At 41.0% G+C, this 23,061-nt stretch overlaps 1 protein-coding gene across 1 annotated transcript in view; it reads right to left on the reverse strand.

The window, feature by feature from the left end:
- Window positions 1-8,241, reverse strand: part of EPHX2 (epoxide hydrolase 2) — an 81,378-nt gene extending 73,137 nt beyond the window's left edge. The window contains exons 1-2 of the mRNA XM_032215143.1: window positions 8,075-8,241; window positions 716-800 (exon numbers count right to left, since the gene is read on the reverse strand). Coding sequence (XP_032071034.1) covers window positions 716-800; window positions 8,075-8,181 — 192 coding nt within the window. The 5' untranslated portion in view covers window positions 8,182-8,241. The remainder of the gene's footprint in view (window positions 1-715; window positions 801-8,074) is intronic.
- Between the last annotated feature and the right edge of the window lie 14,820 nt (window positions 8,242-23,061).

Consider the following 23,061-nt stretch of genomic DNA (forward strand, 5'->3'; position numbering starts at 1 on the left):
ATGAACCAATTAAGCGAACTAACTGTCTCCTACAAACTCCACTCCCCTTTCACTCCTCGAGGGGCCATTCATTGTCCACCCGTGACCTTACTCCCAAGTTGATCCCTGTTCTTTAGCTGTCTCCTTCATCTGGCAATTCTGCGCATGTGCAGACTGGGAACAGGCTCCAGCTGTTTATCTGCCTCACTGCTGTCTGCCTCTGACAACAGCTGATAACTAGCATATGTCCCTGACCCTATCTCTGCTTCTGACACAAAGCCCTCATCAGAGCCTTCCCCAGACTCCAGAACTGGCCCATGTTCCTCCCCAAACTCCTCACTGCCCGAATCTGCTGCCAGCTCTGCTGGCTGCTAGCGGGCCACAACACTAGGTTGACTCAGCCTTCTATCCTTCCAAGGTTGGTATGAGGACCCAATGAGGACCCAGATTGTCGGGAGGAAATATGCTGACTCTGTAAACCGCTTAGAGAGCACTGTGAAGTGGTACATAAGCCTAAGTACTATTGCTATTAAATAGTTTTTGTGGCATCCTGAATAATGTGAGTCAGGCTCATCTCATCCATCCCTTTCTGCTCTATGAAATTCTACTCCTCCTTTCTGCTCCTGGTGTCCAGAAACCCTTTGCATAAAAGGAGATGCCAGAAATGGAGCATTGGTGTTTATACAATTTGTTCTTCCCAGAACTGTGTTCTCTTCCAAAAGCAACTAATTCTTACCTGAGTTAATCCAATCTGTCCAGTCATCCCTTTGGAGAAAGGTCCATCAGAGCCACCATGTTGAACAACTTTTTGAAAGAAATCTCTGGAAGTTGAAAAACACGTTCACACAAATTAGAGAATAACAGTTCTTTTCAAGGGTTACAGCAGTTTGGCTTGTCATCACACCAATGGTAGAATACTGTGCATCTAAATATCAAACTATAGTTAATCAGATCTTGCTGCAGGGATATTGGTAGAATGCAAGGCAAATCTGAGAAAAAAACGAATACCGTATTTTTCAGAGTATAAGACACACCTTTCCCCCCCAAAAAAGAGGCTGAAAATCTGGGTGCCTCTTATACCCTGAATACAGCATTTTTTTGCCTCCCGAAACCACACCACCTTCACCAAAATACCCATGCAGAGCCTGTAGGAGGTTTTCAGAGTGTTCCTGGGGGCTGGGGAGGGCAGAAATGAGCAAAAAACGGGCCATTTTTTGTCAAAAAAATTGCATGCATAGCCTTATGGAGGCTTATAGAGTGCTGCTGGAGGCTGGGCGGGAACTGCCCATTGTTTGCTCATTTCTGCCCTCCCCAGCCCCCAGGAGCTGTCTGAAAACCTCCATAGGCTATGCATGGCCATTTTGGTGAAGGGGCGGGGCTTCAGGAAGCAACAAAAATGCTGCATTCGGTCTATAAGACGCACCCAGATTTTCAGCCTCTTTTTAGAGGAAAAAATGTGCGACTTATGCTCCGAAAAATACGGTAGCTTAGCTTTCTGTTAAAGAACTGTCAATCAGTTCACCACAGATCACCACATCTAATTGCAACACACTTCTAAAAAAAGCTGAACTATAAAAGGAAGTTATTTTATTCTGGGATTGGAAGGATATTGCATCATTTGATATGCTGCATCTTTCCTAAAATGCTGCCCTTCGAAATACATAAATGTACAATTTTATGATGATTAGTTCAAACAATCCTATCACAGAGCTATCTCAATTGTAAAGGTCCAATGCAGTGTTTGCACAACCTGAAACAGACAAAACGTGAAATATACTTTAACCTGAAACAAAACACAACTGTAGCAAAAAAGGAGGCATGTCTAAAAATAATTAGAATCAACACATTTGACCATAAGTAGAGTGGTACCTTGGTATTCAACTGCTTTGAAACTTATGGAATTTGGTACTCAATGCATTCTGATGTGAACATTTTGTCCCTGTACTCATCATGTTTTGGTACTCAACACACAAGCTAAAACCTGTTGGTGTTGGCTGCCTCGTGACTCACTACATTACTCCTTATGGAAAAAATTTTTGGGGAACTTATCATTTTTGGTAGACGTTGAGCCTCCCAGAATCAGTTAATGCTAAGTACCAAGGTACCATTGTATGTGGAATGAACCTGACAAAAGCCCTTGCAGACAAAATATGGATAAATGATGGTGAATTCCACATACCGATATATAGATAGTCTTTGATTTCCAACCACAATCAAAATCTCCATTGCTAGGCGAAGTGATTGTTAAGTGAGTAGCACCTGATTTTAGGATCTTTTTGCCAAGATTGTTAAGGAAATCACTGCAGTTGTTAAGCAAATCCAGCTTCTCCCATTGATTTTGACTGTCAGAAGCCGGTTGAAAAGGTTGCAAATGGTGATCATGTACAACCCTAGATCGTTGCAACTTTCATAAATGCATGCCTGTTGCCAAGGGCCCAAATTCTGCTCATATCACTACGGGGATATTGTGGTGGTTGTAAGTGTGAGGACTGGTCATAAGTCACTTTTCTCAGTGACGTTCTAACTTTAAGTGACATTGGCGCTCCATCACTGGAGGTTTTTAAGAAGAGACTGGACAGCCACTTATCTGAAATAGTATAGGTTCTCCTGCTTGAGCAGGGGACTGGACTAGAAGACTTACAAGGTCCCTCCGAGCTCTATTCTATTCAATTTGAAGAGTTGCTAAACAAATGGTTGTAAATTGAGGACTACCTGTATAAATCCTGCATTCTTGCCAAGTTTTTAAAAAGAGGCTGCTTTTTTTTTTCTTCAAAAACTGTGGTTTTGAAGGGAAAAGACAGAGTTCCAAGTGTTTCACAGATACCTATTTTGTTCATTCTGAATGTAGAATTGCCACATTAAGTTGCAAATCCTTTACATAAGAAAAAGGTAGTTAGAACTCATTACTGCACTGTTCAGTAGTTCCAACTTTTTTCTGTTCCTCTAGCTGTTCCTCTAGTTCCATATTTTCAATTTACAATAGTTAGTCCTTGACTTACAACAATTCATTTAGTAACCATTCAAAATTACAACAGCACTAAAAACAATGATTTATTGTTGTTTCTCACACTTCTGACCGTTTCAGCATCCCCATGGCAATGTGATCAAAATTCAGGTGCTTGGCAACTGTTTCATATTTATGACCATTGCAGTATCCCGAGGTCATGTGATCAGCTTTTGCGATCTTCTGACAAAGTCAACGGGGAATCCAGATTCACTTAACAACCGTGTCACTAACTTAAAAAATGCAATGATTCACTTTAACAACTATGGCAAGGAAATTAGTAAAATGGGGCAAAACTCACTTAACAAATGTTTCACTTAGCAACATAAATTTTGGACTCAACTGTGGTCATAACTCGAGGACTATTGTAATTTAATGTGGCTACACATTTAGCCTTACTTGTTGTCCTATAAGTTTGCATTGGCCCCTCCAGATTCCTGGGGTTTTTTTTTTCTTTTAATCAGTCATCCAGATACAATACAGTATATATATACGTTTTCAATCTCAAAATCTCAGAGTAATCTTTGATAAGCCATGCCTAAAACCTATTATGTAAGGAATGGAAGATCCTGCAGTGGAAGATTCTTTATAATTTCTATAAACTGCTTCATCCCTTCAGAAAGTATGAGGACTAGTTTAATCTAGCCTAGTCCAGCTTAACTATTTTTCAGACATGCTATTTTTCTGAGGCAAAAGTTAGTACAGGTAGTCCTCAACTTACAACCACAATTAAGCACAAAACGTAAGTGAGACATTTGTTAAGTAGGTTTTGCCCCATTTTACAACCTTTATTGCCACAGTTCTTAAGTGAATCATTGCAGTGGTGAAGTTAGTATCTCAATTGTTAAGTGAAACTGGCTTCCCCATTGATTTTGCTTGTGAGAAGGTCACAAAAATGATCACATGACCCCGGGACATTGCAACCATCATAAATATGAGTCAATTGCCAGGCAGCTAAATTTTGAACACATAACTATGGGGATACTGCCATGGTCATAAGTACCATATTTTTCAGAGCATAAGATGCATCTTTTTTCATCAAAAAAGAGGCTGAAAATCTGAATACAGCATTTTTTGCCTCCCCGAAGCCTTGCCCCTTCACCAAAATGGCCGTGCATAGCCTTATGGAGACTTTTAGAGAGCTTCTGCAGGCTGGGGAGGGCAGAAATGAGCCCCCAGCAGCACTCCATAAGCCTCCATAAGGCTATGCAAGCAATTTTTTTGACAAAAAAAATGGGCCCGTTTTCGTGAAAAATGGGCTTCTTTTTGCTCATTTTTGCCCCCCTGCCCCGCCAGGAGCACTCTGGCAGCCCCTGCCCCAGGCTATTCATGCCTTAAAAAAAATGGGCCATTTTTAGGAGGTTTGGAGAGTGCAAAAACATTTTTCCCCTTTCCAAATGCTCTTTAGCTGATTGATGAGAATTACGTTGATCAAGTGCTGTGCCAGCAGGAACACCTACCTATCTACTGTATTTCTCTATCTCTATTTCTCTCTATATATCCCTCTACCTACCTTCCTACCTACACACACTCTCTCTCCCTACCTATCTCTCTATTTCTCTCTCTCTATCCCTCTACCTACCTACCTCACTACTCTCTCTCCCTATCTACTGTATTTCTCTCTCATTCTCTTTCTCTCTCTCTATCCCTCTACCTACCTACCTACCAAATAACACTCTGTCCCTATCTATTGTATTTCTCTCTTTCTTTCTCTCTATACCTCTACCTACCGACACAATCTCTCTCTCTATCCCTTTATCTACCTAACTACTCTCCCTCTGTCCCTACCTACTGTATTTCTTTCTTTCCCTCTCTATCCCTCTATCTACGTACCTACTTTTTAAAAATTTGCCTCTTCAAAACCTTGGTGCGTCTTATACTCCAATACGTCTTATACTCCAAAAAATACGATAAGTCATAAGTCATTTTTTCCGGTGCCATTTTAACTTTGAACAGTCACTAAATGGTCTGTTGTAAGTCAAGGACTATCTGTATATGCCAATTTTTGTCATACAAAATGGAGTACCTTCCTGTGCTCCTTATCAAATATGGGCAAAAAACAAAGAAAATTGTCAATTTTGGTGATATTTTTGGGGAACTAATAAAACTATCATAAAACAGGAAGACAGCTTTTGATTCCTCCAGAAGTTTTCATAATTTATTTTCCTCAAGAGGAGGAAATCAAGTGAGATAGGCAGTAAATAAAGTAAAAAAATAAAAAATTCTGAGGGAGATGGGTGGTTAAGAAATATGAAATATAAATAAATAAATGTAATGAATGAATAAATAAAATAAAGTGTTTCTTTGCACTTTTTGTGCTATTTTTGGTTGTTCCCAAGAAAACTACTTCTCAACGCCTTCAATTGGCTCTTGCTAATTTGCATTAAAGAGGATCGTTAATGTATAACTGCTTTCAACTCTTATTATGGGAACTTTGAATACCCATTACAGCAATGAATTATGGGTTAGTAAAAAACTGCCTAGGTCTTCATGTGATTTACGAATATTTTTATATTCTTTTGGATAACTTTTTAATAATTTATTTGGCTGACTTATTAATTTACTCTGAAGATCCTACTCTCAATGTGGAACAAGTTCATACACTTCTTTAATATCCTTATGATCACATGCTTTATGCTAAGCTAGAAAAATATATCTTTGATTTGCCTACATTGGGTTATTAAAACGACCATATTTCTTTGGAATTTAGATAAAGCCAATTAAAGTAAGTCTGTTCTGAATGGGAAATCCTGCCTCCACCTGTACTATGAATGGATTTATTTATTTATTTTGGTTTTAAAGCAGCTTGCAACTATCTAGTTTCAATTTACTTTATTTTTACTTTTTCAGAAGGATAGGAAAGCTGTTCACAGACCCTCTTGGTAAAAAGAGTCTTCTACATACAGAAACCCTAGTTCTGGTAGAACTTATTGCTTAGGAGGCCAACTTAGGCTCAGGGTCATTGAATTTCAAGTCCCAATTTTCAAAGGACAGTTTTTCCCCAAATGCCATCACTCTGCTAAACAACTAATTCCCACAACACTGTCATTTTACCTACTAAGACTGTATTACTATTCTTCTTCTCTTCCTTCCTAGTACCTTCCCATGACTATAACCATGGGAAGATGCTTGCTTTATATGGGAGTGGCAGCAAGTGTTTTGCATTGTTTATGCAATTATTTCTTAACAAATCTTACTTGCCCCGGTTAGCAGCCCCTCCCCTCAGACAATTGGACCTAGTATACACCTTTCTGACTTGCTGACTGTTGGAAGAACATTTGCTAATCATACTTTGCAGTTGGAGAAATAGGAATCTTAGCATATTTTTTGAAAAAAATATATCTATGGGTAGCCGTTTATATGTCCGCATATCTGGATTTGGATTAAATGTAAAATATACATTGTTAGTTCCTTCTGCGCATCCCAACCACCTGCATTCTTCAAAGATCCATGTTACTTTTTTCTCTAAATTCTGTTCAATTCAAATCTACAGGAATTATTTTTCCTTATACATGTTGCTTCCATCTTTAAAATTTATATTGTTTTATTTGTATCCTAGTATACTTTGATTTCTTATTAGTAACCTATGACTATCATTAAGTGTTGTATCTTATGATTCTTGATGAATGTATTTTATTTTATTTTTCTTTATGTACACTGAGAGCATATGCACCAAAGACAGATTCAGTTAACAGCAACAGAGTTGGAAGGAACCTTGGAGGTCATCTAGTCCAACCTCTTGCTCACCCAGGAGACCTATCTTAGGGATTCAAACCGCCGAACTACTGACCTTTCTGATCTACAAGCTCAGCTTCTTAGCCACTGAGCCACCTAGCCAGGCATTCCTTGTTTCTTGTGTGTCTAATCACACGGCCAATAAAGTATTCTATTCTATTCTATTCTATTCTATTCTACAGATATCAGTCTCCTATACATTATTATAAGGATAATAATATTCTACCAAACTGAGCTGTTATACATAATATCCATGGGAAAAGTAAATAGTACATTACATATCAAAGAAGTTATTAAGCCAACACCCTAAGTAACCAGTGATGGTTTTGCAATACTATAAAACTTGCCTTATTTACCACAATGCTAACAAAATAAGCTGTGGGAATCAATATACAGGAGAAATAGTAATTATTAACTAGCTTATAAAGTTCTGAAACTGGCACCAGATATTTTAAAGTGAATCCTCTATATACCCATGTTTCGTATGGTCCAAGGAACTCTGAGGGTCTCCCTAGAACCTCTAAGGGGTTCACAAAATCAAAATTATTTGTCAAAATTATATTCCAAAGCAGGAACTTCCAATGTCTTTTCAATTGACTGCTTTTATAATAGTTGTAAACTGCTTTGGTATTTTCTTACAATAAAAAGCAGCATATAAATCTTAAATAAAGTACAGAACAGTCTGTCATAACAAATCACAAGTACAATCATTGTGCATTATTTTCTGGTTTACTTTTCCTTCCGTTTCCTTCTCATTTTCCATACATAATTTCTAGTAGCAGTTAAGTTCTCTGATACGTGGATTTGTTTCTCTGTTCTGGATAATGTATCACACACATCAGTTGACGCTATAAAAATATCAATTACTACAACGCCTTTGCTTACAATTATTGAGCATAATAATCCTAACTGCAAGGCGGCATCGGAATTTCTCTCCCCTATTTTAAGACTCCTCAAAATCCCGAAGAACTTGCACACAATTGGTTCTCTCAATGCTGCAGATCAATGGACAAAATGCCAGCTCTATAAATCTGTATTCCTATAACTCAAAATCGTCAATTTACCCAGAGACTTTGGTGAAGTTCACACCGAACTTGGCAGTGTCTAACTCTTGGAACTTTTGAATAAATACGTTGGAAAACTCATTGCGTATACGCAGTGAAAGAAAGTGCCACAGGCGTTTATGTTTATGAAGCCAACTGAACTTGCAAAAATTAAGTTTTGCACCATAACTGCGGACGGGCGCAGCACACAAAGTGCTAAAGACGTCGTAGGTAAAGACACAGAAAGAGAATCGGACGGGCACGCAAATCCAGCCCACCCACATCACCACTTCTACTCCCTTCGATTACCCACCCAGGCAAGCCCATTGTCTTCTCCAGATTTCGGAAAACCATCTGAGTGCTACCCAAAAGGACGCCGCCCAGGTCGAACAAGACTACTAGCGGCCGCTTCCCCGCCATGGCTCTCCGAGGCCGCCGAGCAGACTCTCTGAAGCAGGTTACAAGTACAGTAACTCTCGCTTAAGAAAAAAAATCATAACATAAGCCACGCCCTCCCGCAAGCCACACCTCCGCGCTGTGTGGGAACTTATTGGACCACGCCCCCTGAGAATCGCAGCGATCTCTTTCAAATCAGAGACGATAGTTCTGGTATTGAAAATATTCTGGGTCCTAGCGCCTACCTGCGATTCAAAACCGGTCTATGGACGGCGGGGGGTGGGGGGCGACCTCATGTTAAACCCTGCCAAGTTTGATGTGAACCTCACCAAAATCTGGGTGAATTGGCGATTTTGAGTATAGGAATCCCAGCTATTTCCTACTCCGGATGAAGTGGATGCCTATAAGCAACGCGTGAAACAAAAAGTTGGTGCTTATCGAGACAGCTACCCATCAGTGGTGCTTTGTCTCTGGGTTGGAAATTCCATAAGTTATCACTGATTGATTGGTTGGCCATGAATCTTCTTCTCAGTGGCAAATGTCCACATTACAGCAAAGGGTCTCAACAGATGGCTACCTAACTTTTTTCCTTAGGCAGTAGTATGGCAAAGGTTCATTCTCCAACTCTGTTCTACTCTTCTGTATGTTAAGAGGCTTTTTTTTTTTTTACAATCCTCCTCCTGGAAAATTAAATGTATTGTTTCTTTTTCTACATTCTAGGGAATAGAGCAATCTTCTCTGTGATAGCCTTTTAAAGAGTGCTATATTCCTCAATCCAATCTTTTCAAATACCAGCCAATAAACCGGTGTTGCCCAGATATCTATTTATAGTGTAATAATATAATGTCCAGACCAAATGTAATTTCCAATGTTGGATTTTTCCTCTTACCAAAGGGAGCCCCCTGGTGGAGTACTGTGAAGCCATTACCATGGCAACTCCACTGCACTGTGCAGTAGAAGTCAGTAGGCAGTATGGCACAACAGGATGTATCTTAACAGAACATACACCTTGAGAGTGTTAGGGGTGTCTTACCCCCACAGTATTTTTCTCCAGAGAGTAAGTCATCTGTGTACCAAGTTTGGTTGAAATTGCTCAAGGCGTTCCAGAGTTGTTCAACCTGTTCAGAAAAGTCAGGATTTTACTTATTGCGCCGTATTGAACACAATGCTCATTGTGATCTGATTACCGCATTGTCAATTGAAGCTAATTCTCCCTGTGTTTTTACACCTGTATTTCTGTTGACCTAGGAATAAATTTCATTTGCTGTCAAATACTCATTCAAGATCTGTTTCACAAGGATTATTACCAAGCTAGGTAACCACGATCTTATATTTCTGGACTTAATTTCTTAATTAATTAATTTCCAATTACATCCCTGCGACCAATAAGATCCCATAGATTAGGCCTCCTCCGCATCCCATCGGCCAGCCAGTGTCGGCTGGCAACTACAAGGAGGAGGGCCTTCTCAGCAGTAGCCCCGACCCTTTGGAACGAGCTCCCCGTGGAGATTCGTACCCTCTCCACCGTCCAAGCCTTCCGCATAGCCTTGAAGAACTGGCTCGCCCGTCAGGCCTGGGGAGAAGGATAGTTACCCCTCCCGAATGATGAATGTATGTTGCCTACTATTTTATTATATGTTTCTATCTTAATGTCTGTATTCCCCCTTCCCGGTTTTGTGTGAGCCGCCCTGAGTCCCCTCAGGGAAAAGGGCGGCCTACAAATACTAATAAAACAAACAAAACAAACAAGTGAAGAACTTTGCATTTGTCTTAGTAAAGTTTGATTCTGTGACTTTCAGTTTTATTTTTATTAGTATTATTTAGTATTAGCCAACCTTTTTGTCATTTACAATTTCCCTCCACTTTCTATTCCAAGGCATTAATAAAACATTAAAGACTCCAAGAACCAGGAATGGCAGCCCATTCAGTATGTTTGTTAGGGAAACACTGATCCATTAATGTTTGTTAGGGAAACACTGATCATGTTTGTTAGGGAAACACTGATCCATTAAATGATATGCCAAACTAGATACAATATCATAAATTATTCTGACAAATGTTTTGCCAAAAATTTATAGTATAACTATGTCTCTGCATTTCCATCATCTACTGAGGTAATTTATTCATTTAAAAAAAAGCTTAACATGGCAATATTTTTTTAAAAATCCACTCTGATCTCTGGATAATTACCCAATTATTTTCAGTGGTTCAACTTCTGATCTACTCTAGAATTTTCCCAGGTACAAATTTCAGAGTTACTGGTGTTTAATTCCACCAGTACCACTATATTCATTCACTTGGATTTCTGAACAGATTTAACATATATAGCAAATATTCCTTTATTTCTATTATAACTTTTCTCTTTGAACAAATTATGTCCTTCAGTGGTTATATTCCAGTCATCAGAATTCTCTCACCAGGTTTCGATTATATTTACTGAATCATATTTTCTTTCCTGTATAAAGAGTTCAGGCTCATCAGTTTTTCATATTCTTACCATTGGTGCTTAGGCATAAAGGTCTTGAAACCAATGCTATTTCTGAATTTTCATTAAATGGTCTAGTAGGCCCCATTGGAGAAATGCTTTCTACAGTGTAAGTCTTTTCTGGAATGATTCTCTTAAGATTTTGTCTCCACCCTTCATAGAATTCAGATCAACCTTGTCATGTTTTGTCGAATACATGTTCACTGGAACTTCTGAGGTGAAATCTATCTTGTGCTTACAGTCCATCTTTTAGATGACTCAGACTCATGTCCCGTAAGCTTTCTTCTGATGACACTACTTGTGTAGCTAATATTCTCTTTTTCTTTACCTGAAGACTAACAGCCTGTTGTCTTTGTGGGGGGAGCAAGGGGGCTTTATGTGTGTATGAAGGCCTCAAGGCTGTTTTTTATTTCCACCAGCTCAGAATAATTTTTCTATCTTTTGCTTTGTATATCTTGGTTTTATATGTTTTTCTCAAATATAGTTGTTTCTTCCCTCAGCATTTATTGTAATGGCTTCTTTGTTTGATCTGGTGAATCTTTAAATCCTCTTTTGAACTGATATGCCACCATTTCTTGTTTCAGTGTTTTGCCTTTTTCTATGAGTAACCTACAATTGCAATTGCAGACAATATATGCCAAGTGATCACCCTTCCAACAGTGTCTATAAGAGACACTGGGCAAGATGGAAGATGCAACATTGTGATCCGAGTCCTGCCCGTTTTCTACATGCGTCAACATCACAGGAATGCACAAAATGACTTGGATCATAATGCTACCTTTTGACCTATTCCTGCAGATCCCATTGTTTTCTGCTTAAAAACCAAATACTAGATGAGAACAAAAGCCAACAACTGCAATCCTGTCTATCCCTCTTCTCTCCTATTTCTTAAGGCACTACCAATAGACATGCTTTTGTTTCTACTTATTCCCTTTTTAAGCTCTTATGTCTGCCAAAAGCATACTGTCAATTCAGCAGGAAAATTTATTAGGGATCTGTCTGTCAAACTTTCCTGCTGAACTTTTCGGCCAAGGTTCTGTTACATTTCTCTGGAAACTGGCTGCCTTGTAGTCTTCCTCTGTAACAACATCTGCTTACTCAGCAGCAAGCAGTCAGTTATCTACAATGGAGAATCAGTAATTATCATAATTCATTTCTTGTTTGTTTGCATTTATTTCTACCCATCCCATTGAGTCTGGCTGGTTCTGCTCTTTGTGATACCAACTAAGGTGTGTTGATTAGAGGGGCCCAGGAGAAATACTTTTTCTCTCACAATGCCCATCCTTTGGAACCGTGGCACGACAAAACCGCGCTCCACTAAAGCGCGCCTGATTAAACTGCATCGCTGATGTCATCAGCAGGGCGACAACAGCGACCGCGGAGAAAAAAGGGCGCTTTAAATAGCGCTTTGAAAGCAAGCCGATTCAAGTTAAGGTAAGGGTTAGGTTTAGGGTTAGATTTAGGGTTAGGTTAAGGGTTAGGGTTAGGTTTAGGGTTAGGTTAAGGGTTAGGGTTAGGTTTAGGGTTAGGTTAAGGGTTAGGATTAGGTTTAGCATTAGGTTAAGGGTTAGGTTTAGGGTTAGGTTTAGGGTTAGGTTAAGGGTTAGGTTTAGGATTAGGTTTAGGGGAGTTAGGTTTAGGTTTAGGGGTTAATTTTAGCTTTAGCGTTTACAGCGTGCTTTTTTCGTCGCACTGTGATGACGTCAGCTACGCGGTTTCGTCGAGCGCGCTTTAGTCGAACACGGTTTTGTGGTGGAACCCTTTGGAACATCATACTACTTGAGAGTAAATTAGTTCTGACTGTGCTGGCCATTTGCAAGGGTCCAAAACCTTGATTTTGTGTTATGGCCTGCCCCCCCAAGAATGTAATAGTTGACATCTCTTGCAGGGGTGGGCTCCAAAATTGCAGCAATCGGTTCACTCCGCCGTTGCTGGGTGGGCATGGCCATGGTAGGTGTGGCGTAGTCAGCCTCCTGTACCACAGTGTGGGGGGGGGGGATTTTTCACCCTCCCTAGGCTCCAGAGGTTTTGCTTGAGCCTCCGGGAGGGTGAAAACTGCTTCCCCCAGGCTTCGGAGGCCCTCCGGAGGCTGGAAACAAGCCGGTTTCTGAACTCCCAGAACCTCCTGTAGGCCCATTTCTCCCCCCCCTCCCTGACCCTGCACTTACCTGGCATTATGAACAGGCCGTGTGGAGACTCCTGGGACCGGTGGGGCGTGGTGGGAGGGGCGGGCGGCCGTGGCCAGCCAGGGGTGGCATTTGGTGGATTCACCAAACTGGGCAGAAGCCTAGCTAGAACCCCAGCAGCCCACTCTTGGCTTTGTCGACAATTATTTTTTTAAATTATTATATAAGTCACCCAGAGTCACTTATGTAAGACACATAGCTATATAAATAACAGAACAAACGAATAATTTTCTTGCACCCTGTTACTGTTACAGCTACATATAGAACTTTTCTGGTCAGTTTTTTGTTTTCCTGTCTATACCTACCCTTGAACTCTGTTGACAAATGATAATTTCTTACAATCGCTTGCTCAGTGATTGTTCTTTATGGTGTTGTCTAATGATATTTCATAGCCAATGATTATCACTGTATCTTATGGGCCTCATGAACTGCTTATACTTTATGTGAACAAGTCTTTCATACCAAACCTTGTTCTATAAATCTTCGTGGCAACTTTCTTCACACCCTTAAGAAATTTTATTACCTGTTTTCCAGTAGCCCCTAGCTAAACTAAAAATTAAAAAAATATATACTTTAATTTTCCATCCACAAGGTAGAGAAATCTTGACTATTCTTTTCTGTACAAGTTTAAAGTATTTTTTTTTAAAGTAACTGATATTATACTCAATAGTTATATGCATACTGCAGGGTTCTCCATGGTTAATTAAGGTTTATGGAATTAACTGATTTATGGGTTTGTGCTACACACTGAGATAGAACCTGCCGATTCTCATTTTACCCTATGTGAATCCAATCAAAACACAGGCTATGTTCATTATGCTTACATGTTAAATATTTAGTTGGGTTTTTTTTTTTGGGAGGATAGTAAGTTGTGTGAACTCAACCATGTGTGGATTTTCCCCAGCATTCGCTGGCTGGGGAATTCTGGGAGTTGAAGTCCGGACATCTTCAAGTTGCCAAGGTTGAGAAACACTGGTTTAGCCTATAATTGAAACACAACATTTGAAAACAAAAATCCTGGGTCCGGTCCTTGCATTTTTAGCTATGGATGTGGGGAAACCTTCTGCCTATCCAAGTAGAACCAAGCAAGCCATACACGATTTACTCAAACATGTTTTTTAAAAAGCAGTAAAGCAGTTTCAGGAGGGATGCGGTGGCTCAGTGGCTAAGATGCTGAATTTGTTGATCAAAAAGGTCGGCGGTTCAAATCCCTAGCGCCACATAACGGAGTGAGCTCCCATTACTTGTCTCAGCTTCTGCCAACCTAGCAGTTCAAAAGCACGTAAAAATGCAAGTAGAAAAATAGGAACCACCTTTGGTGGGAAGATAACAGTGTTCCATGTCCCTTTGGTGTTTAGTCATGCCAGCCACATGACCATGGAGACGTCTTTGGACAGCGCTGGCTCTTTGGCTTTGAAATGGAGATTAGCACCGCCCCCTAGAGACAGGAACGACTAGCACATATGTGCGATGGGAACCTTTACTTTACTTAAAGCAGTTTCATAAGTAACAGATCACTTTTTTCATATCTCTTTTCCCCCCTTCAGTTTACCTACAACTGGATGCTTGAGCAACACAGTTGGATAGTTGGTTACCTCTATTTATTAGTCCCTAGTTCACAAAGACAATGTTGGAGAGGCCTGTTGGAAAGGTGGAAATGAAGAGACTGTTTCTTCTGAACGTGTTTCTGGTCGTTTTTGTTTTCAAAAGAGAAATCGTTTATGGTTCGCCATTAGCATTCTGCTGAAAAAAGAAAAATGAACTCCACTGAACTCCAACCTCACAAAGTTGAAGCTGCAGTTCCAAGTCTTAGAATATGTGCCACGGATAAGGTACTCCACCTTCTTCTCTTGGGTGTATGTTAATGGAATTATTGTGTAATAAGTAGGCCCAAATGAATTTAGCAATTTACATAACAGGATTGCAAGGAGATGGTTTGGGGGCAGAAGATCCAAACACTCCTTTGAAAGTACACAATTTTATAAACTGTCTTTGGAAAACAGCTGCATTGAAGTTTTGGCTAGAAGCTGCACTGAAGCTTGTTGAAATTTTTGTCATGGTGAGCTAGGAATTTTAATTTTATTTATGGAGACAACTCTGGAGAGAAGGGGAATATTATTAAGCACATGTGGAATGATCATATTAAATGTGTTTGTATTAAAATAAATCACATCATTTTTTGTCCTATGAAGATCTGCTTTTTTGCCTTGGGTGACTCTAATACACCATTCAAAGCCTAAGCGGGAAATCTCTAGTGTAGGAATTTTGCAGGCTTCATAAGAATAGATTATCTCCCGTCTGTTGATGCAGTTCTAATAACCATGGGTGATTCATATGACATCAACTTTAGCTGATAAATTTTGGTGAGTTTTTTTGTGTACATTGAATGTTGAAACTGTGGTTATTGGCCTGCAGAAAACTCCAACTATAGTTTGCATTACATGGAAACATTAGATGGATAATTGTTTGGGTGTGCTAAAATAAAATGCCAATCAGGTTTCTGATTCTTAAGCTAAGGACATTTTCTAACTTAGAGCCAGATTTCTTTTCATCCTTATCTATGCTAGAGTTTTAGTCTTTAAATTATACTCTAACCTTAGACGCATATCCTATTCCAGTTCAATATATATTGAAAAGAAAGAAATCCTTCATACTTTATTCTTCCATCTTTTCATTATTGATATGAATGAAAGGTGGAAATCAGATCACAAAAAATTGGATGGGACAGCTAATAATTTAGAATACATAAATCAAAATTAAGACAGTCTTGGTATGCTGGAGAAATGAGCTGAAATTACCAGAATAAAATTTAACAGGTTAGTGCAAAGTTCTTCACTTAAGGGAGAAAATGCACATGTATATGATAGTTGTGTGTGTATCATGACTCCACACACTCATATGATTTGGGAGGATTGTAAAGAGTTAATTAAAGGCCAGTGAAATGCAGAAAGTGCATGCAAGCTAGTAGAAATTGCATAATAATAATAATATCTCTCTGGATCTCACTATGTCTTTCTCTTAGCTGCTGAAGGCAAAAAAGAAGAGCCGAGGTGGCGCAGTGGTTAAATGCAGCACTGCAGGCTACTTCAGCTGACTGCAGTTCTGCAGTTCGGCTGTTCAAATCTCACCGGCTCAGGGTTGACTCAGCCTTCCATCCTTCCGAGGTGGGTAAAATGAGGACCCGGATTGTTGTTGGGGGCAATATGCTGACTCTGTAAACCGCTTAGAGAGGTATATAAGGTATATATGAAGTGGTATATAAGTCTAACTGCTATAACTGCTATAAAAAATTACAGTACAAAAATAAGGTCACAAAAACAGCAATCTTAAAATCAGAAGCCATGTCGAACATTTCATGCTGGAAAAGACTATAGTAAAACTCATTTGAATTAGAGATGCTCACTGAATTAGTACAACTTTAGAATTCTCTTAAAAAGTGGCCCTAAATGGATTTGAGTAGAGTCAGACAGAAGGGTAAGTAGTACAGTATTGCAATGGTGGGATTCAAAATTTGTTACTACCAGTTCTGTGGCCGTGGTTTTGTGGCCGTGGCGTGACTTTGTGGACATGGTGTGGTTTTGTGGGCATGGCAGGGGAAGGATACTGCGAAATCCCCATTCCCTCCCCACCCCACTAACCTGCTTTCCAGCTCCGTTCTCCTGTTCAGGCAACAAAAGAAGATTTGCTGGGGGGAGACAGCGGGGGCGGGGCCAGCCTATTTGCTGGTTCTTTGAACTACTGAAAATTGTTGCTACCAGTTCTCCAGAACCTGTCAGAACTGGCTGAATACCACTTCTGCAGTACTGGCCTTTTCTGGTATTAGCCAGCTCAGATGCTCCCAGAATAGCAATCCTAGCTAGGGATGTTGAGGAAATGGTCAGTCATCCATCAAGCACTCAGATAGGAAGTGCTGGAATTCTGCCAAGCCTCCCACAATTCAATGTGCTGTTTTTCCTAAGACACAGAGGACTTGGGTTCAAGAATTGTATAGTCTACAACAGTTTTTCCCAACCCTAGCCTCTTGAAGATGTGTGAACTTTAACTCTCTGGGGAATTCTGGGAGTTGAGGTCCACATATTCAACCATTTGAGAAACACTGGTCTACAATATGGAAAAAAACTATGACTGTGGGACCACAAAACTATGGATGATCTTTACACGGCATTGGAGAATTTCAACTTCCTGTATATATTTGCTGCTACCAAGCAGATATCTGGAGCTTTCCAGTCTAGATCTACAGGCTCAGAAAAAGAATAATTTCACTGAACAGATACATGGGAAGCATGTTCATTTTGAAATCTATTCTTAGAATCAGGAATTTCACAGTAGGTTTCCCAGTCATATTGAAAGCCAAGTATTTTCAATGTACAACATAAGCAGCAATTTTATATTGCCAACATCAGCCCCTTTGGCATTATGCTGGAGAGAGCTGGAGGTGAAAAAAGGAAATATGAACATTTGGTTGGTGATTGAAAGCTGATGTTAGCTGATTACCTCCATGGCTTCCAAGTTAACTGCTCAAACCACTGACCCTGGAAATAATACAGAGTCTGAGCCAAACTAGACTAAACTGCCAAATTGCATTGCTTTGGAAGAATGAACAATTAAGACTCCACGTATTTTGACTGCAGTATGTATACTGATTAAGACATGGACAGCCTCTTTTTTGGCAGGCCAGCAAAAAGCAGTTCTTCTGGAAATAAAAGGTAAGCTAAATAATATATAGTTCTGTTAGATCAGGTGAATGGAACAGCAGACTCAGGCTAACAGTAACAACAGCTCTTTATTAGTGCAAACTATGTACAATCCAGCAACCTTCTGTTTGACAGCATATCCCTGTGCTGTCAAACATCTTAGCTCAGTGATGGCGAACCTTTTTGGCTCGCGTACCATAAGCGGGGGAGTGCAGGGGGATCGTGCGCTGGCATGCCACACTCATAATGCAACACGCGACCCCCCAGTGTTCATGCGTGCATGAGAGGTGCTCCTCCCATTTTTGCATGCTTTTTTCGCCCTCCCCAGGCTCCAGAGGCTTTATAGGAGCTTCGGGAGGGTGAAAACAGCCCCTCCCGGAGGCCCTCCAGAGGCTTCAGGGACCTTCAGGAGGCTTCCCTGAAGCCTCTGGAGGGCTTAGGGGTGGTTTTAGCACTCTAGAGGCTTCAGGGAAGCCTCCTGAAGGTCTCTGAAACCTCCAGAGGGCCTCCAGAGGGCGGGGAAGGCTGTTTTCGCCCTCCCCAGGCTCCTATAAAGCCTCTGGAGCCTGGGGAGGGTGAAAAAAGCATGCAAAAAATGGGGGAGCGCCTCTCATTCGCGCATGCGCACTGGGGGTCGCACGTTGCATTCCAGAGCACAAAAAGGCTGTCTTATTTTGGGGAAAACATGCTATTGGACTATAAAGGATATCTCCTGTTGTCAGAGATCAAGAAGGCATTCAGGATGAAGGTGCAAGTGTGGAAATGGGGCAAGAATAACTTCCTGTTGATCACCTAATTTTGCAATTGAGGTTTTGCAACTCCAAGCAGCATTGTTGTATCCTTGTGCTAGAGTAGGAAAAGGTCATTCAAGGCAGTAAACGCAGTTTCCAGAAAATCAGTGATTCACTGCCTTAGGTTCTGAATAGTGGACAATGTTCTCATTAAAGGGATTCTGGACTTGCCCACCTTCCAAATCCTGGGATTCCCATCACACTGGCAAGATTAGGTAGAACCTCAATACAAAATTGCTGGCACACCAATAATTAGGAATTGGGTAGGCAACATAGACTGCACCATGATAAGTGCAGAAACACCGGTAAATACCAACACTTGTCTTATTTCTGTAAACTTGGAGAAACTACTTGGAATCTTAGAAGAGCAGTTTCAGTTAACTCCATTTTCTCTTTAAATGAAGAGACCCTTTACTCACAGGCAAGAGGCTGTGTTATCCTTGTAGGGCTAGATGTGGCTAATATCAGAGCCCAGTGTTAGTCTCAGCTACTACTAGTAGAATTCCTCAAAAGGATAATCACAAATAGAAGACTTCATGGTTTCTTAGTAGTTCAAGAATGAATGAAACTGACAAGATACTTATAATAGCCAATGCAATTTCCCCCCCCCTTTTTTTTTTGTATCTAAACCAGGTACATAAGTTTTCTTTACCACCCTCTGCCCATGCCAGCTCCCCCAAGGTCAAACACAATCCCAATGAAATCGAGTTTGACATCCCTGGAGTGGAGGATAAACAAGGAAAGGATAAGAGAGAACAATTTCTTCTTCCTCTTCATCACTGGAGGTTTTTAGGAAGAGACTGGCTGTCCAGTCTCTTCCTTGAGCAGGAGTTTGGACTAGAAGACCTCCAAGGTTTCTTCCAACTCTGTTATTCTATGTTGTAAAGTGAAGGTGTGATGCAATCGAGCCATGCTTACATTCTTAACTAGGGTCACAATAGAGGGCAAGACTTGCTAAAATTGCCATCCAGATCTGTTCGTATTTTTCCAGCAAATGGAGGATCTGCTTTTTTCAGATCAACTCTACTAATTCTTTTAGTATTCTGCTCAGGCATAATACCAGGGAAGGAAGAAGGAGAAGAAGTCATGAAATAGGGAAGGAGGAGGAGCCAGATAACTGCAGAGTTATCAGCTTGACCTCTGTACTGAGCAAGGTGTTCAAACAGATTATCAATGGCATGTTTGTGATGAGTAGATAGGCTTTGTTAGAACAAAGGTTGTGAGTTTCTTCAGTTTCTTTCTTCTCAGCTGTGTAAGTGATGAGGTTTAGGTCCATCCATTTACTCTGTCAAGATACAATTTGTGAAATGTCAAATGTCTTTATTAAGAGTCTGCAGAGTTTGATCAAGCACAAAAAGAACAATTTTGGCAAGGAAATATTGCCCAAGGAATGGTAAAGAAAACTTATGTAGCTGGTTTAGATACAAAAAAGGGGGGAAAGAAAGAAATTGCATTGGCTATTATAAGCATCTTGTCAGTTTCATTCATTCTCGCAAGCTAGTAGAAATTCTATTTGTGATTATACTTTTGAAGAATTCTACTAGTAGTAGCGGGGACTAACACTGGGCGCTGATATTAGCCACATCCTAGCCCTGCAAGGATAACACAGCCACTTGCCTGTGAGTAAAGGGTCTCTTCATTTAAAGAGAAAATGGAGTTAACTGAAACTGCTCTTCTAAGATTCCAAGTAGTTTCTCCAAGTTTACAGAAATAAGACAAGTGTTGGTATTTACCGGTGTTTCTGCACTTATCATGGTGCAGTCTCTGTTGCCTACCCAATTCCTAATTATTGGTGTGCCGACAATTTTGTATTGAGGTTCTACCTAATCTTGCCAGTGTGATGGGAATCCCAGGATTTGGAAGGTGGGCAAGTCCAGAATCCCTATAATGAGAACATTGTCCACTATTCAGAACCTAAGGCAGTGAATCACTGATTTTCTGGAAACTGTATTTACTGCCTTGAATGACCTTTCCCTACTCTAGCACAAGGATACAACAATGCTGCTTGGAGTTGCAAAACCTCAATTGCAAAATTAGGTGAGCAACAGGAAATTATTCTTGCCCCATTGCCACACTTGCACTTTCATCCTGAATGCCTTCTTGATCTCTGACAACAAGAGATATCTTTTATAGTTCAAGACCAGTCCAATACCATGTTTTCCCCAAAATAAGACAGGGTCTTATTTTCTTTTGCCCCACGAAATATGGCCTTGGGCTTATTTTAGGGGGAGGGCTTATTATTATTTTCTGGGGCAGGTAAGAAGTGATGTGCGCCTTTTACCTTTCCAGCTCTGTCGCATTCCTTGCCATTGTGTCCAGAGAAGCCACCGGTAAAAAAAAACCACCCTTCTCGCGAGTTTGATCAAACTTCTTGAAGTCGCGAGGTTTTTTTTTTAATCAGGAGCTTCCCTGGGCACAATGGCGAGGAACGCGATGGACCTGGAAAGGTAAGAGGTGCGTCTCGCGGCCCAACACCGCCCATCTCGCCCCAATGGTAAAGGCAGCCTGCCTGGTTCCCTTACTCACCGTCCCTTTAACGAGGGGTGGCAGGTGGGGGGGGGAGAAGTGAGGCACGCCTCTTACCTTTCCAGGTCCATTGCGTTCCTCGCCCTTTCGTCCAGTGAATCCCCTTGTAAAAAAAAACTCATGAGTTCAACTCGCGAGGTTTTTTTTACAAGGGGCTTCGTTGGACGAAAGGGTGAGAAATGCAGTGGAGCTGCCAGTCTCTGGTAGTGCTAGGATGCGCACCTCGCTTCTCCCCCCCCCCACCTGCCACCCCTCGCTAAAGGGGCAGCAGGGAAGGGAACCAGGCAGGCTGCCTTTACCATTGGGGTGGGGTGGGCGGTGGTTTTGTGTTTTTTTTTGCACAAGAAGGAACAAGTATGAGGGGGCATTGCTGGCCTGGCGGGCTTTTTGCGGCGGGCTTTTTGCGTGGGAGGGAAGGACGGGGTTGGAAGCACTTTGCTTTGCTTGCTGCTGTTTTTGTGGTGGACCCTCTTTTTGCCCCGCAAGCTGTACTGGTAGGTGGTACAGTGGTAATGGCAGGGATCGGTTGCGCATGCCTTTCAATAGTTGGGGGTGGGCTTATTTTGGGGGGAGGGCTTATTATGGCACATGCTCTGAAAAGCCCGATTGGGCTTTTTAACAGGGCATGTCTTATTTTGGGGGAAACACGGTACATCTAGAACAGTGATGGTAAACCTTTTTGGCACCGAGTGCCCAAACCTAAATGTGCATCCGTGCATGCATGCGCTGGAGCACTTGAAACCCAAAAACTAGCTGGCCATCATGCACATGCTTGTTTTTAGGCCATTTTTGGCCATTTTCCAAACCATTTTCAGGCTGTTTTTCAGGCTGTTTTTGGCCATTTTGGGGGCTGTTCTCAGGCTGTTTTTCAGTGCACCGGAACCCTTGAAGACCAGCTGGCCAGCACGCATGTGCGCACCGGAAACCAAAAGAGTAGCGTGTGCGTGCTCATAGAGAGGGCTCTGCGTGCCACCTCTGGCATGCATGCCATAGCTTTGCCATCACGGATCTAGAAGTTCTAAAACTAGGAAAGCTGGGTTAGAAAATTCAGGGATAGGTGGAGTAACTTCTCTGTTCATAAAGGATTGTTGTATATGTTAAGCATACTGTGTGGACATTTGTGAGAACTGTCAGAAGTTTGCTCTCATGAAATTCAGAAATTGAGAAATACATTTTTAAAAAAGGTTGAATAAAATAGCAAGAGGGAGAGGGGGAGAGAGGGAGAGGGATAACTTTTACATTTCCCCCATCTTTTTCCTGTTTTTTTCCTGGATTCCTGGAATAAGTGGAACATAATCAGATTTCAACCTGACATATACTATGGACTTCATTGCAACTAGAGGCTTATCATGGTGGCAACAGACACGTAGATTGTGCCAAAGCAGACTGTGCTCTAAAAGCCAACCAGTCATAGAAAGGAATCATTTCTCATATTCCTTTACCTCGGGGATGAAAGACTGATGTCAGTCAACATAGCCAGTTCTGAAGGATGCTAGGATGTATCATTCAGCAACATTTGTTAGTCACAGTTTTCCTAACTCAAGTTACAATGAAAATTCCCACATCTTAAAATTCACATACACCTAAAATCACACAATGGGAATGAATGGAGCAACCAGGACAACAAACAATCACAGCAGCACAGATGGAGCTAAAGCTCAGAATGACTGTCTATATCTTTAATTGGTGCCAAAAGCTTATTGTCTGTAATCTGTATATAATACTGGGGATTTTTCATTAGTTCTTGATCTAGGGATGTGAAGAGTGCTGTGACATGGACTGAAATCATAACCTCATCTTCATTTGTTTTTTAAGTCTTTGAGTTTCTATGTTTCTAAGACTACCAGTATATATATATATATATATATATATGTATGTATGTATGTATGTATGTATGTATGTATGTATGTATACACATACATACATACATATACATACATACACTCATACATTCATACACACACACACACACACACACTTACCGACCAGTGGTGGGTTCCGGATGGTATGGTAGTAGTCGAGAGCAGCGGCCACTGTACCGGTACGGTGGCTCATTTGGCCACCCGCCCTCCCGTGTTCCATACCTGTTTTTAAGGCAACCAGGCCAATTGCGCATGCGTGCACAGCATGCGGCGCCTGCACGACCTCTGACAAGCAGCTGGGTGTCGCAGGGGCGGTGGAAGGTAAGAGCAACCCACCACTGTTACAGGCAGACATTATCC

Source organism: Thamnophis elegans, chromosome 4 (genome assembly GCF_009769535.1).
Source record: "Thamnophis elegans isolate rThaEle1 chromosome 4, rThaEle1.pri, whole genome shotgun sequence".
NCBI lineage: Eukaryota > Metazoa > Chordata > Lepidosauria > Squamata > Colubridae > Thamnophis > Thamnophis elegans.